At 36.1% G+C, this 14219-nt stretch overlaps 1 protein-coding gene and 1 pseudogene across 1 annotated transcript; one reads left to right on the top strand and one right to left on the bottom strand.

The window, feature by feature from the left end:
• The first annotated feature begins 6390 nt into the window (after positions 1-6390).
• LOC120169398 (LRR receptor-like serine/threonine-protein kinase GSO1) lies at positions 6391-8633 on the top strand. The gene is made up of 10 exons (XM_039177539.1): positions 6391-6620; positions 6697-6844; positions 6942-7013; positions 7121-7192; positions 7297-7368; positions 7452-7595; positions 7665-7745; positions 7817-7888; positions 8015-8086; positions 8362-8633. Exons 1-10 carry the CDS (start codon positions 6482-6484, stop codon positions 8450-8452), a joined length of 963 nt encoding a protein of 320 aa, XP_039033470.1. The 5' UTR covers positions 6391-6481; the 3' UTR covers positions 8453-8633.
• Positions 8634-8876: 243 nt separating this feature from the next.
• Positions 8877-10607, bottom strand: LOC120169387 (annotated as a pseudogene).
• Between the last annotated feature and the right edge of the window lie 3612 nt (positions 10608-14219).

Here is a 14219-nt window from a genome sequence, read left to right as displayed (position 1 = left end):
ATCAAAAATACAAATCTAAGAATTAATGTAATTTAAAAATTAATATGATAAGAATATTGAAATTCAAAGATTAAATAAAACTTTATTCTTATATAAATGTTTATATTAATGACATGTATAAATTATAATGATTGTATGATAAAATGATATTAAGATTTTGTATAAAAAATCTTTTCAGAAAAAAACTATAGACAATAGAGAAGAATTTTCACTGATATAAAATAGAAAAATACCAAAGAAATTCTTATGAATAAATTTATATTTATTTCTAATCTCTAAGCGATAATTATTGATTATAAAATAAATTTGTATAGTAAGAAATTTATTAGAAATTTATTCAAACTATGTTTCTGACTCTTAATCAACATAAAATAGAATATACTTTTTAATTTCAGTCAAATTAAGTTTCTTATTTTTTTAATCGATTTGATTCGGATCGAATTTGAATCATATTCTAACACTGAATACTATGTTCCTTATTCTTATTGACATAAAATAAAATACACTTTTTTAATTTTAATCAAATTGGAGTTCTTATTTTTTAAATCAATTTGGTTCGGATCGAATTTAAATCTTATTCTTAATGTGTATTTAAAGGTGATCTTTCAATATAAAAGTTGGAATCACTTTGAATCTAGTCAGTGTCACCCTACATCTACAAAATTACGTGAATAATTTGATGAGATAACATGAAAATTGGTTCCCCCGTTTTCATGTGGGTCTTGCCTAGCATTTAAACCCTCTCTCCTGTCACCATCTTTTTCCTTCTCTCCTTGACATCATTTAATCTTTCTCGCCCAAAACCGAACCAGATAATCACTTTCCCAGTTGGCCCCATGTTTTGTTCCCGCCTCTTCTTCTTATGTATACTTCTCTTCCTCTACTTGCTCCCGCCGGCGGCCTCAACACCGCCACCACCACCAAGAAGCCGACATTCTTGTCATTCTCTCTCTCGACCAGCGCAACGTTCTTTTTGTTTTCAGCTTCAAAGAATCCACAATTTCCGTCCTTTCTTGCCATCATTGCCGCCGCCGCCCTCCAAAGGTGATGAAATCGATCCAAGATATGGTGTGGAGAAGAGACTTGTTCCCTCGGGGCCCAACCCTCTTCACAACTGAATATCTCGACAGTACCCTACCATTCAGCAGCAGCAGCAGCAGTTCATAGAGTGATAGTAGTAATGGAGGTTTGGATTGGATGGCATGTAGGTTTTGCATTAAATACGTTGATGGAGTCATGCGTTTTAATATATCACTGTTTCTATATATATTGTGTTAATTTTTGCTTTCTAGGATTTGTATTTTTCATATTCAATGATCTCTTATCATTTTTTTAATTATTTTTTATGAGAAATAGAAGACGCCTATGATTAGAGCTGTTTGTTTTGTTTTAGTTTCTTTTATATAGTTAGGTACGAAGAGTTTAAATTAAATTTCTAATCTAGATTAATTATGACCAAATATATTTCCTGATTACTGAGCATGATCTTTAAGTACTTTTAATATATATATATATATATATATATATATATATATATATACTTATTTAACAATGTAAACTCAATTTTATTAAAAAATAATAAAAGAATTTAAAATTATAACACAACTAAATATAAAAAAATGAGATAATTGTCGCAACCGTCTTTCGGGTGGGCCCGAAATTGGACTTCGACTTGAATAAAAATGTTAGAGCCGCCACCAATCATTTAAAAAATATTTAGGTTGATCGGACACCATCTTACCTATCTGCGTTTTACCAGAAATATGTTGGATTCGAGAATCGGTTACAGTCAAGGAAGGATTAGCACCCTTGAACTGCCCTTTCGATACCATTTTAATTCGTCGATTTTCTTAATTGTGAAAATTTAAATTTAAATTTAAAGATTCGAATCGAATTACTTAGCTCTGATCGATAAAAATTGCCTCTATAAAAAAGGGTGTCAAAACTGAAGTTAACTAAAAAAAGGTAAAATGAGGGTTAGAATAAAACAAATAAAAATTAAGCTAAGTTAAATCAAAGTTAAATTAAAAGGAATAAAACAACATTCAAATTAAAAGGATTATATTGTGAAAAAATTGAAATTAAGGTACTAAATTGATATTATTTAAAAGCTGTAAGAAATAATATAAAGTTAGGAGGGTTAATTGCAAAATGTAATAAATTTAAAGGATTAAATTGAATAAATAAAAAATTAGGAGGGAAAATTGCACATGGTGACCAAAACGAATTACGCATCAAAATATCTAGGGCTGCATAAATAATTTAACTATTAGCTAATTACACAATGTCCCCTATAAATAGCCCCTAAAACCCAAAATAACATTCATTTTACTCATTTCTCAAATTCAAACTCCTCTCCCCTTTCTCTAAGCTCTCTTCACACTCCTTCAGCCGCCGGTCGAATACATACCAACCTCCGATGAAGTCCTCCGCCGTCGACCGCCTCTCCAGCCACCGTCTCCGGTGGTCGGAAAAATAAAAAATACCCAAAGTGTTCCTTTTAAGCCCCGAATTCTATCTCGAGCTCTAAATCCCCAAAACTAACCCTAAATAACATAGATCTAAAAAAATAACATTCAAATACTACTTTTTCTGATGATTCTCTTCGGTTTTCGGCGGCTCCTCCTCATCTGAACCATGACTGAAACTGTTTTCTTGGGCTCTTTGTGATTTTCCGTGAATCATGCGAACCGTTTCACTCGGTTTTTGCTTGATGTTTATGTTGCTTTTCCGTTTCAAATGCTTCGTTTTCTTTGTTGTGTATTGTGTTTTTTTGCTTGGTTGGTGTTTTGATTTTTCAGTGATGTTTTTCGGTTACTTGGTTGGCTCTCGATCGATTGTTGTTGTTGTCTGGTGTGCCTCACCGGAGGTATTTATATAACTCTGTTAACTTCTTAAAAAGGCAACTTTTAAGGCATTTTTCGCTTAAGTTATTGTTTGTTTAAAAGCTCATTTTAGGCATTTTAGGATCATGTAGTTGCATATAGCTGTATTTATGGTAGTAGTGCTATTTTATTTCTTAATGATGCTGCTTGAGGGAAAGGTGCAGTTTGTCTATGGTGTGCAAGGAATAGCAAGCAAAAAGGATTCGATGGGAAGTAATGTCACGGCATCACACGTTGCTGAAGCAGATTGAATTGCCTTGGCATTTTTGGCGCAGAAAACGACAAAAAGATACAACTGTACGAGGACAGCTGGCTCTGCACGTGAAATGATTGCTGTAACCGCCTGCCAGAGCTGCTATGGGACCACTGCCACCTGAAGGATAAGATTCATGCTTATGGTGTGATTCTAGGGGTATGAGGGGTATTTTGCACCCAACAACCTCATCATTACCCATAGATATTTTTATTATATATTACACCTCAAGGGAGACACTAGAGAAAAAAAGAGGCACACACACAGAGCAGAAAAAAATCAGATTTTTATTTCCTTTTCTTCTTCCTTGGGTTTTCCTCCATTGATAAAGCTCCAAGGAGTGGTGAGCTAGGTGCCGAGAGGAGCTAGCGAGCTAAGGTGATTCGTGGTGGCCGAGGAGACCTCCGGTGGCGCGTCAAAGGCTACTTCTCACTTCCCTTTTTGTTACTATTTTTCTATTTATTTGTGGGTTGTTGGAACAAATATTTGCATGACTTTGTGTTTGGATATTTCGAACCCTACCATGAATTAACTTATTTGGTGGTGGTTGGTTTAATGGATGTTTAGACTTTATTTTAATGATATATTTAAGTTTATTTTGGTTCTTTATTTGCTTTGCTTATGAATGCTTCACCATCTAGGCTTGTAAGAGGCATGCAAATGTCCATTTCTTAGATGAAGTTTAGGTATTCGGGAGAAACCTAAGTTAAAAATACTTGTAAGTATTCGAGAGAACCGCAAGACAAGATCCTCATAAGCAATAGGTTATAATATTTTCAAGGGGATTTGAACCGACCTAGGGATATTATAACCTAATCCCTTAGATCTCAGGAGAGACTAGGATAGGATTTCAATGACTAAAAATAGAGTCTTTATCAATAGGGTAGGCTGGCCAACATCGTTGAGTGAGAGAAGATGCCTTGGCATCCTATTCTGTTAGATTCCTTTGAGAACATTTTAGGAAAGCCCTGTCGAGCAAGTAAAGATTAGATAGCTTAAATATGCCTGAGAGATAAGTTTAGCATCCTTAGATCAATCCCTACCATTCATTCAATTGGAAGCTTGTCACGTGAGGATTATCTTCTTTTCATTTTATTTGCTATTTATTTACTGTTTATTTACCATCTTTCATTGCCTCGACATTACACCATTTTCAACACTAAACATCTTATCTTGCCACTACATTTCCATATGCTACACCGTCAGACCATTCATCTACATCCACCTTCATACACATTTTCATTTGCCGTGACATTTGTATATATAAAGGCTAACTATACATAGATAGATTAATACTTAGCTTTGGTCAGACCTTTGTAATTTCGCCCAATCCATGTGGAGACGATACTCACTCATCATTATATTACTTGAGCGATTGTGTATACTTACACATTATTTGCGTATATTTTATAGTACTCACACACGCGGACAAACTCCTTCGGGGGTCTGTTGCTGATATTGAAGGGTTCGTTCCCCTCGTTTCAGGCTTACCATTGTTCACGTGGCCGGGAATCCCGGGATGGTGCAATCCCGATTTTCAGGGCCAACCGATTCTTCTTTAATTGGGACTTCGGTTGCATGATCGTTGGATTGGGTCAGATCCAAAGGTCCAGATCTGACTGCGCGATCATATATCTCGTTAGGGTTTTGTTACCCTCAGTTTGCTTCGATCTTGGCCGTTCGTTCGTGCTTTGATTGCACAGTTCCTGTCTGTGCGGTATTGTAGCTAAATGTGAAAACCCTAATTTCTTTTGGGCTGGGTCAGCCCCCTAACCGAGCTAGTTGGCTGGGTCAGGCATGCTGGTTCGGTTGGGTTTGTTTTGGACTTGGACCAAAAAATAAAAATAAAAATAAATAAATAAATATAATGTAAATAAAAACAAAAAATTTACTTTTTTTTAAAACCTATATACAAATTTTTGAAAACGTTTTTTTTTCAAATTATATATTATATATATTTTTAAAAACGTTTTAAAACTATATATATTTTAAAAAATGTTTTCAGAAGTATATATTATATATATTTTCAAAAATATTTTCAAAACTATATACTATAGAAAAATTCTCAAAACTATATATTATATATGTTATATGTATATTAAGTAAAATCCCAAACGAAAATGAGTGACTACTATAATAATAACAACAAAAAACTCATAATAAAACAAAAATATTAAGTAAAAAAATATGAAGGAAAAAAACTCTAACTTTCTCTTGGGAATGACGTCCAACATAAAAATAATTTAATAACCTTCATAAAAATTCATTGTATTTATCAACGAGATGATTTATGAAGTAATAAATAAAGGTGAATGAATCAAACTAAATTGCAAGTTGCTTCGCTACACAATTTTGTTTATATCGACAAACAATTTTTTTTACCAAAAAGGGGATCTTACTATATATGACTATTGATAAATCAATTAGGAAATAAATGTCGTGAGGATCTTTGTGCGGGTACCAAAACGACCGCAAGTATACAAAAAATATACTAAAAGTCATAAGGAACGTGCTACAAGAGCAGAGAAAAAATTATGCTACAAGAGCAGAGAAAAACGTATCACAAGAGCAAAGAAAAGTGTGTCACAAGGACAAATGATATAGTATGAAAAAAAATAAGAGAACTAAAAATTATCGTCATTTGACAATCAACATTAAAATGGATGATGTCGTCAATTAAAATAAAAAAAGAGAGAATACGATGATACAAAAATATTAAGAAAAATTTTAGATTAGAAAAAAAAAATCGTCACTGTTTAATTATCGTAAGCACTTATAATTTTATATTAAAAAATTATTGTAATTGAATTATTTAAGTTTTAGATCATTATCAATAGTTAATAAAGACAATCAATTTTAATAATATTATTAACATTTTCAATAACATCATTATTTTTAATAAAATAATGATGCATATCAAAATATATTTGATAAAAATAGAAATAATTAATCATTAGATATAGTTTTCACATGAAGTCTTTTTATAAGGTATTTAATATATAATTGAGAGATAAATAATTTTGCAACGTCAACATTACCATTAAATTTTAATTAGTGACATGTGAATATCACCTTTAAATTTGTACTGATAGAGTATCAAAATGAAATTTAAATTAAACAGTAAATATGATTTTGAAAAATAAATAAAGTTTAGGTACAAAAACAGACCAAAAATAATAAATTTGGTGCTAAACGTGTAGTTTACCAATAAAAATAAAATAACAAACTGTTTTCCAATTCTCCGCGCGCCTCTCCCGAGCAAACTTAACTGAATCCTACAGACTTTCAGCAAAAGATCTGTGAACTCATTTTTCCAAAATTTTCTTCCTTCTTTTTAATTTTGATGATCTCCTCCTTCAATCTGCAATTCTCATTTCATTTTAAAGGGAAAGAACAGGGGGAAATGACGCGTTTATTCACTTTGCTCTTCGTTTTCGTTCCGTTTCTCAACCTTTCCTCCGGCAAAACTCTCAAACGCGACGGTTATTTTCCTCGTTTCTTAATTAAAACTGTTTTTTTTTTTGTCTTTTTCATTGGGGTATGGTTTCTTTATGGCAGTTAAAGCATTGAACGAAATAAAGGCGTCGTTAGGGTGGAGAGTAGTTTACGCTTGGGTCGGTGACGATCCCTGCGGCGACGGGAATCTGCCGCCCTGGTCTGGTATCACCTGCACTCTCATGGGTGACTATAGAGTTGTCACCGAATTGTAATTATCATTTTTCATATCTATTTTTCAATTTCTAATCAATTTCATTTCTCCTTTGTTTTAAAATTAAAATAATTTGCTTCGTTTTAATTTGCAGGGAAGTTCATGCAGTGTCGATCGTGGGGCCGTTTCCCGTTCCTGTCACAAAATTGTTCGATCTTACGAGACTGTACGAATATAATTAATCTTTTCATTAGCAGTTACCATTTAATTATAACAAATTCTTTCTTCTTTTTCCAAGTGAATTTAAACCTATTAAATTGTTGCTTATTACAGTGATATGCATAATAACAAGCTGACCGGACCGATTCCTCCTCAAATCGGGCGGCTCAAACGCCTTAAAATACTGTATGTTGGTTTGTTTCAAAACTAGATTATGAGATAATGAGTAATTTTTGCTACTCTAGACTTTGAATTCATGTCACTTCTTTAATTATCTGTTTTTGTTGTAGTAATTTGAGATGGAATAAGCTACAAGATGTTCTTCCTTCTGAAATTGGCGAGCTTAAGAGTCTAACACATCTGTAAGCAACACCTGGAAGGTTTTTTTTCCTTCACATTATGATATTCAAAATTATTGCTTCCTACTAACCGGAAAATTATGTAGGTATCTGAGCTTCAACAATTTTAAAGGGGAGATCCCAAAGGAGCTTGCGAGTCTACCGGAGCTTCGTTACATACATCTGCATCAAAACCGGTTTTCAGGCCGGATTCCAGCAGAGTTAGGCACTTTGGAGAAACTTCAGCACTTGTAAGATAACTGCTCCTTAAAGTTATCTGTTCCGCTGGTACCTCATATTTTAACACCGTATGTTCATAGGGATGTCGGGAACAATCATTTGGTGGGTACTATAAAACAACTCATAAGCCTGTATGGTTGTTTCCCATCGCTTCGAAACCTGTAAGTTTATCATGTATTACAATTTTTGCCATATTGAATGAATGGCTAATTGCAGCAACATTTCCCTGTAGTTACCTAAACAATAACTACTTAACGGGAGGAATTCCGGCGAAGCTAGCAAGCTTGACCAATTTGGAAATCTTGTAAGTAAAGTGCTTTAACCAGCTTTGACATTGGAATGGAGCTCGCCTGGTGTTTGGATACCTTTTTACACAGATAGAATACTCCGGTCTAACTCGAATTTCCGTTACTCGATATACTGGTTGCAGGTACCTATCCTATAACAAACTTTCAGGAGAAATACCATCTAGCATTGTTCATCATCCTCAGTTGACATCTTTGTAAGTTTGTTCGAAATTGCTGATTCATTTGCAATGCATTTGTGGTTTATTCCAGCTTTCTGAGCTAATTATGCATTGATGCATTTATAAGCTACATTCGATCTAATTGGATCTGCAGGCATTTAGATCACAATCAATTTGTAGGAAGAATTCCTGAAAAACTCTATAAGCATCCCTTCCTGAAAGAAATGCAAGTTTTCTTCAACTCTCCCTTCCTAGTAACTTACAACTCTTTCAATGTCTATGAATTGACAATTCATCGAACTTGTTTACAGGTACATCGCAGGAAATTCGTTCCAGAAAGGAGCAAAATCCATCGGTGTCCCTAAAGTCCTGGAACTTGCTGATTCGGAGTTCCTAGTTTAGAGTCCAAAGAGCTATATGGAATTCCTTATTGTTTATATCAGTTGTGGAATTTTTGTTTATATTTGTCAAGACACTGGTTCTTCTAGTTTTCTAGCAAAGGAAATAAACAGATTTACATCGAGACATATTTAAAAATAAAAAACTAGATTGTCAGTTTCTTCCATAATAGATAGAAGCAACAGACAATTTTCCATTGGCCAAGGTAAGGAATGGCAAAATGCAGGCCTAAATCACCAACATTGAACTGAGAAAAAGAGATCAGGCAACAAGCTATTAGCATGTTTATGCTATTGACATGGATTCAGAGCTAAAGGTGCATGACTCTTACCCCACTATGGATCCATAGAAATCTAGGGACATTTCTATATTCATTCTTTAACAGATGCCTGATCGCAAGACTCTTCATTCGCACTGCCATTCGGCTGTAGGTACTCTCCCCCTCAAAAAAGAAGAAGAAGAAGCTGTTTTCTAGTTATATTTGTAATGCTCGACAGTAACTGCTGCAATGAATAAGGGCTCGGACCTGTAAAATGTAATTGCTTGTCCAACTTATCCAAAATGGAGTATATTTCCTCCAATTGGTAGGTGGCTGTTCTCCCCAGCAATGAACTCATGAACTTCCCCAATGATCTTGATAGAGCTGCAACCTGGCGCCTTATTCACTCCACGGTTTTTCATCATCTGTTTTATTCTTTTGGCATCATAATGTTTCCCGGAGGATGCATATAGATTCGAGAGCAATACGTATACGCTGCTATGATCTTCTAGTTGCATGAGCTTCTCAGCGGCAAACTCAGCCCGTTTAGTTTGTTTGGTATTACAGTACGAACTCAACAATGCTCTCCAGGCAATAGCTTCATCAGAGGGATTGCTTGAATCCGACATACTTTGAATTATTTGATTAGCTTCTTCAAAGAGCCCACTGCGGACAAGTAGGTCAATTATGCACCCAAAATGTTCACTTTTAGGCTCGATGTATACACGTTACACATTCTATCGAGTATCCTCAGACCTTCAAATGCATTACCAGAATAACTACAAGCACTAAAAAGAGCTATAAAAGTAATGTCATCAGGTCTGACTCCATCTTTCTCCATTTGCCTAAACTTTTGAATTGGACTTTCTCCATCTCCATGCATCTCCAGCCCAGAAATCATAACGTTCCAGCAAACATCTCTTTGCTACATTTCATCAAACAGCTTTTTAGCAATATCCAAATTCCCGCATTTTGCATACATATCCTCAAGACAGGCACTCAAACTAAGACTCAATGGGAACTTTTGTTGATCCATATATTTATGAATCCAAATCCCAGTATCTAAAGCACTAATATTAGCACAGGCACTAATAACACTTACACATATAGCCTCATCAGGCTCTATATCACTCATTTGCATTAGCCTGAACATATAAAGACCCTCTTTAAAGCAATTATTTTTAACATATCCAGATATCATGCCCCCCCAAATTCCTCTATCCTTCACTGGAGCCTCATTAAAAAGCAATTTTGCAGTGTCAATATCACCCATTTGCACATACCCAGAAATCATCACTGTCCATGAAACAACATCTAGCCTGGGAATCTCGTCAAAGATGCACCTTGCTACTTTGACATTATTAAACCCACAGTACATAGAAATCAAAGCATTACCCACAAAAATATCAAACACAAAACCCAATTGCAAGCAATGACCATAAATCAATTCCCCAGAGTAAAAAAACTGCAACTTTGCACAAGCTTTCAACGCGAAAGGCAAAGTATAATTATCAGGGTAAATGCCTTTACTCAACATGCTGCTGTAAAATTGGAGGGTTTCACCTTTGAGAAAGAAAGCTTTGATCATGGTGTTGCAGATACAAATTGTGGGTTTCTGAATGTGTTTGAAGAGGTTGCAGGCGTAGGTAAGGCTTTCATGTTCTGGGTTTGAGCAAAATGCTAAGAGCCTGCATAAAGCAAAGGTATTGGTGCCTATACCACACGTCATTGGTTGTGCATGAGCTTGCTTTAGTTGCTTCATGTTCTTGCATTTCTCCAAAAGTTTTAGGCATCTCTTGCTACTGCTTGACATGAGTTCAATTAGCAACTTAGTTTTACAACACCAAAGGTTGTATTTCTGAAATGGTTTCTGGATTTCGCTTTGGGCTTTTCCAATTTACAATACGCTTAATGAAAGAAAAAGTGACCGAACTATTCCTAAGTTAATCTTAGTTATATAAAGAATATTTTTGTTAAAAATACGGGACTAATAATTTTTTTGTTACACTTTTAATATTTGATCTGTTATAACTGTTAAATTTAATCGTTATTTGACATATGATAAATTTATAAAATTTTAATATAAAAATCTAAATTGCTTTAAAATTAAAAAAACCTTAAAATCTTTGATTTCAAATTTTATTTTCAGTCGTTGTCGGTCATCTCTGATCACCACTTTCGTTACCAAACGACCACCTACTTGTTACTACTCATTGATTAATCAGCGTATTTATTACAACAATAATAACAACAAAACCCTATTCCCATATGCAATGGGGCAAGGGGGAGGTAAGGTAGTAGACTGACCCTAACGCAAGGTTGAGAGCAGCTTCCGTGTAAGACCTCTGGCAGTCAGAAAAATTAAAAATAAAGATAAAATGCAATGAATGTATAAATAAAAAAATAAATACATAGTTGAACATTCTTCATATGTAGTCTTCATAAGCGCGTCTGAAATGGGAAGTAATCCCTGCAAATAAATCCCTGTGTAAAAATCTATGCATATAGACAGAAACGTAAGACCCGACTAAATTTAAAAAAAAGAAACCTGAAAAGAAGGATACACAGAAGTCAACGATAGCAAGCTACGAGAAGGAATAAAGTCAAATGGGTTAAAACCTACACTAAGGCAATACTACTCTGCTACCCTAGTTCTAAGCCTTCATAAATTCCAATGACAAAAACGTATAAAAAATAGAAGTCATGAGAATTACTACAAAGGCATTAAAAAGAAGACATAGATATTACACCGTAAGGTTGTGACACGCACTACTCGGCTACCCTGGTCTTAAGTCTCCATACTTTTCTATCAGAGGTCATGCCCTCGGTAAGGGCTAAATCCTTCAAATCAGATCTCAAGCAGTCTTCTCACTTCCACCTTGGTCGTCATCTCCTTCTGGCACCGTCGACTGTAATCGACTCTACCCTCCTGACCGCATCCGACGGTTGTCACCTAAGGACATACCCAAACTACTGTAGTCTTCCCTCCCTCAATATTTCGGATACAAGCACCACTCCCAAGGACATCCTAATGGTAGAGTTTGGTGTCATGTCCTACATAGTCCTACCACATGCCCATCGAAGCATTATTATTTTAGGGCCTCCATCCTTCTTACGTGATCCTTCTTGATTGCCCAACATTCTGATCCATACAGCAGCGCTGGTGTTATTGTCATTCTATAAAATTTTCCCTTAAGTTTTAGAGGCACATTCTTGTCACACAAAACTCCAGTAGCAACCCTCCACTTTAGCCATCCCGCCTTTATACGGTGTGTAACGTCATCATCTACACCTCCATCTTTATGTATCATAGACCCTAGGTACTTGAAACAATCCTTTGAGGGGAGAACTTGTCATTCTATGCATACAACTACATCTTCATCGTTTTGGTTCCTACTGAAGTTTGAACATAAATACTCTGTCTTTTCAATATTGATCCTTAGACCTTTTTCTTCCAAAGCAATCTTCCAGGTAGCCAGTCTACTATTCAGTTCAGTTTTTGTTATAGCAACTAGGACAATGTCGTCAGCGAAAAGCATACACCATGGAACACCGTCTGATGTCGCACAATAGATGTCGTCCATAATCAAGGCGAAGATGTAAGGGCTAAGAGCCGACCCCTGGTGGAGTCCGATTTCTACCAGGAATGCCTCGGTGTCGCCAACTGTAGTCCTGACGTATGTAGTAGATCTATAGTATATATCACGAATCTACCGGATATAAGCAGTTGGGATCCGTCTCGTTTCCAAGGTCTTCTAGATCGTATCGCGGGGCACGCTATCATACGCCTTCTCAAGGTCAATGAACGCCATGTGAAGATCTCTATTTTTTCCCTATATTTCTCCACAAGCCGTCGAAGTAGATGAATCGCCTCCATAGTAGGCTTCTCTGGCATAAAGCCAAATTGGTTTTTCGAAACCCTAGTAACCTGTCTCAACCTAGCCTCTATCACCCTTTCCCATAGCTTCATGGTATGGCTGAGTAGTTTAATACCTCTGTAGTTGCCACAACGTTGGGGATCTCCTTTATTCTTATAAATTGGTATCACCGTATACTCTATCCACTCCTCTGGCATCTTGGTAGTCTCTAAAATAATATTAAAGATGTTGGTCAACCACTTAACTCCCTCTTCTCCTAGGGCCAACCACACAGTGATAGGAATTTGATCTAGACCGACAACTTTATCCCTCCCCATTTTTCTAAGAGCCATTTTGACTTCTTCAAACCCAATCCTACTTGTAGGGCAGTCAATTGCCGTAGTATGATGGTCGCCTGACACATCAACGATATTATCTCTACAGGGAGAGGCACCGTCATTAAATAAGCCAAAGAAGTAACTACCCGAAACCATCTTAATATCATGATCTTTCACTAAAAGAACACAATTGTTGTCCTTAATAAACCTAATGTTACCTAGATCATTTTTCCTATTTTCCCTGGATTTTGCAAGCCTGAAGATGCCGTTTTGTCATTCCTTGGTGTCTAATCTCTTGTACATTTCCTCGTATTTCTTATCCTTTGCTTTAGCCACTGTTTTCTTGGCTTCCCGCTTTGCCTCCTTGTATCTTTGTTTAGCTCTCGATCTTTCTTCGTCGTCATTGCATTGTAGAAGCTCCTTGAAGCAAGTTTGCTTTGTCTTCACCTTAGTTTGGACTTCGTCGTTCCACCACCACTATTCTTTATGTTCCTTAAGCTTCCCTAACGATAACCCAAGGGTGTTTTTGCCCACCTCTTTGAGGGTATTTGCCATATTTTTCCATAGCATATCTGCATTATTTGAGTTTGTAGTTCCAAAACCTGTATTAGACAAAACCTTACTCCTAAAGTCATCAGCTGTCGCTCCATGTAAGTTCTTCCAAAGGATCCTAAGTTTACCAAGTTTAGCCCTCCTATGAGTGCTCCGCCTGTGGCAAACACGGAACACCAAAACCAACAATCTGTGTTGTGATACACATGCCTCTTCCGGGAACACCTTACAGTCAATGCAAGCCCATCGATCCTGATTTTGAACCAGGATGTAGTCGATTTGGGTACAATGTCCCCCGCTATGGAACGTAATCAAGTTCACATATCTCTTGTCAAAGAAGGAGTTAGTGATCACCACATCGTTTGCAGTAGCAAATTCAAGCAACGTACGCTCCTCATCGTTCCTACTACTAAACCTGAAACCCCCATGAACACTGTCATACCCGTCGGTTGCACTACCTATATGGCCATTGAAGTCCCCCCCTATGAAAGCTCTTTGGTCCTCCGGAATGCTCCTAAGTACATTATCTAACTGATCCCAGAAGCAACGTTTCTCCCCTTCCCCTAGGCCAACGTGTGGGGCGTACACTGAAAGGACATTCACCACTTCCGCTTCTATAATAACCTTAATCAACAGGATCCTATCCAGGTATCTACAAACTTCAACTACATTTTCCTTGAGCCTAGAGGATACCAAGATACCCACCCCATTTCTAGCTTTATATACACCTGAATACCACAACTTGTACCCATTACACTCTCTGG

Source organism: Hibiscus syriacus, unplaced genomic scaffold, assembly GCF_006381635.1.
Source record: "Hibiscus syriacus cultivar Baekdansim isolate YM2019G1 unplaced genomic scaffold, ASM638163v2 tig00003041_pilon, whole genome shotgun sequence".
In the NCBI taxonomy this organism is placed as follows: Eukaryota; Viridiplantae; Streptophyta; class Magnoliopsida; order Malvales; family Malvaceae; genus Hibiscus; species Hibiscus syriacus.
Note: the sequence above shows the minus strand (reverse complement) of the source record. Positions and strands in the feature narration are given on the sequence as shown.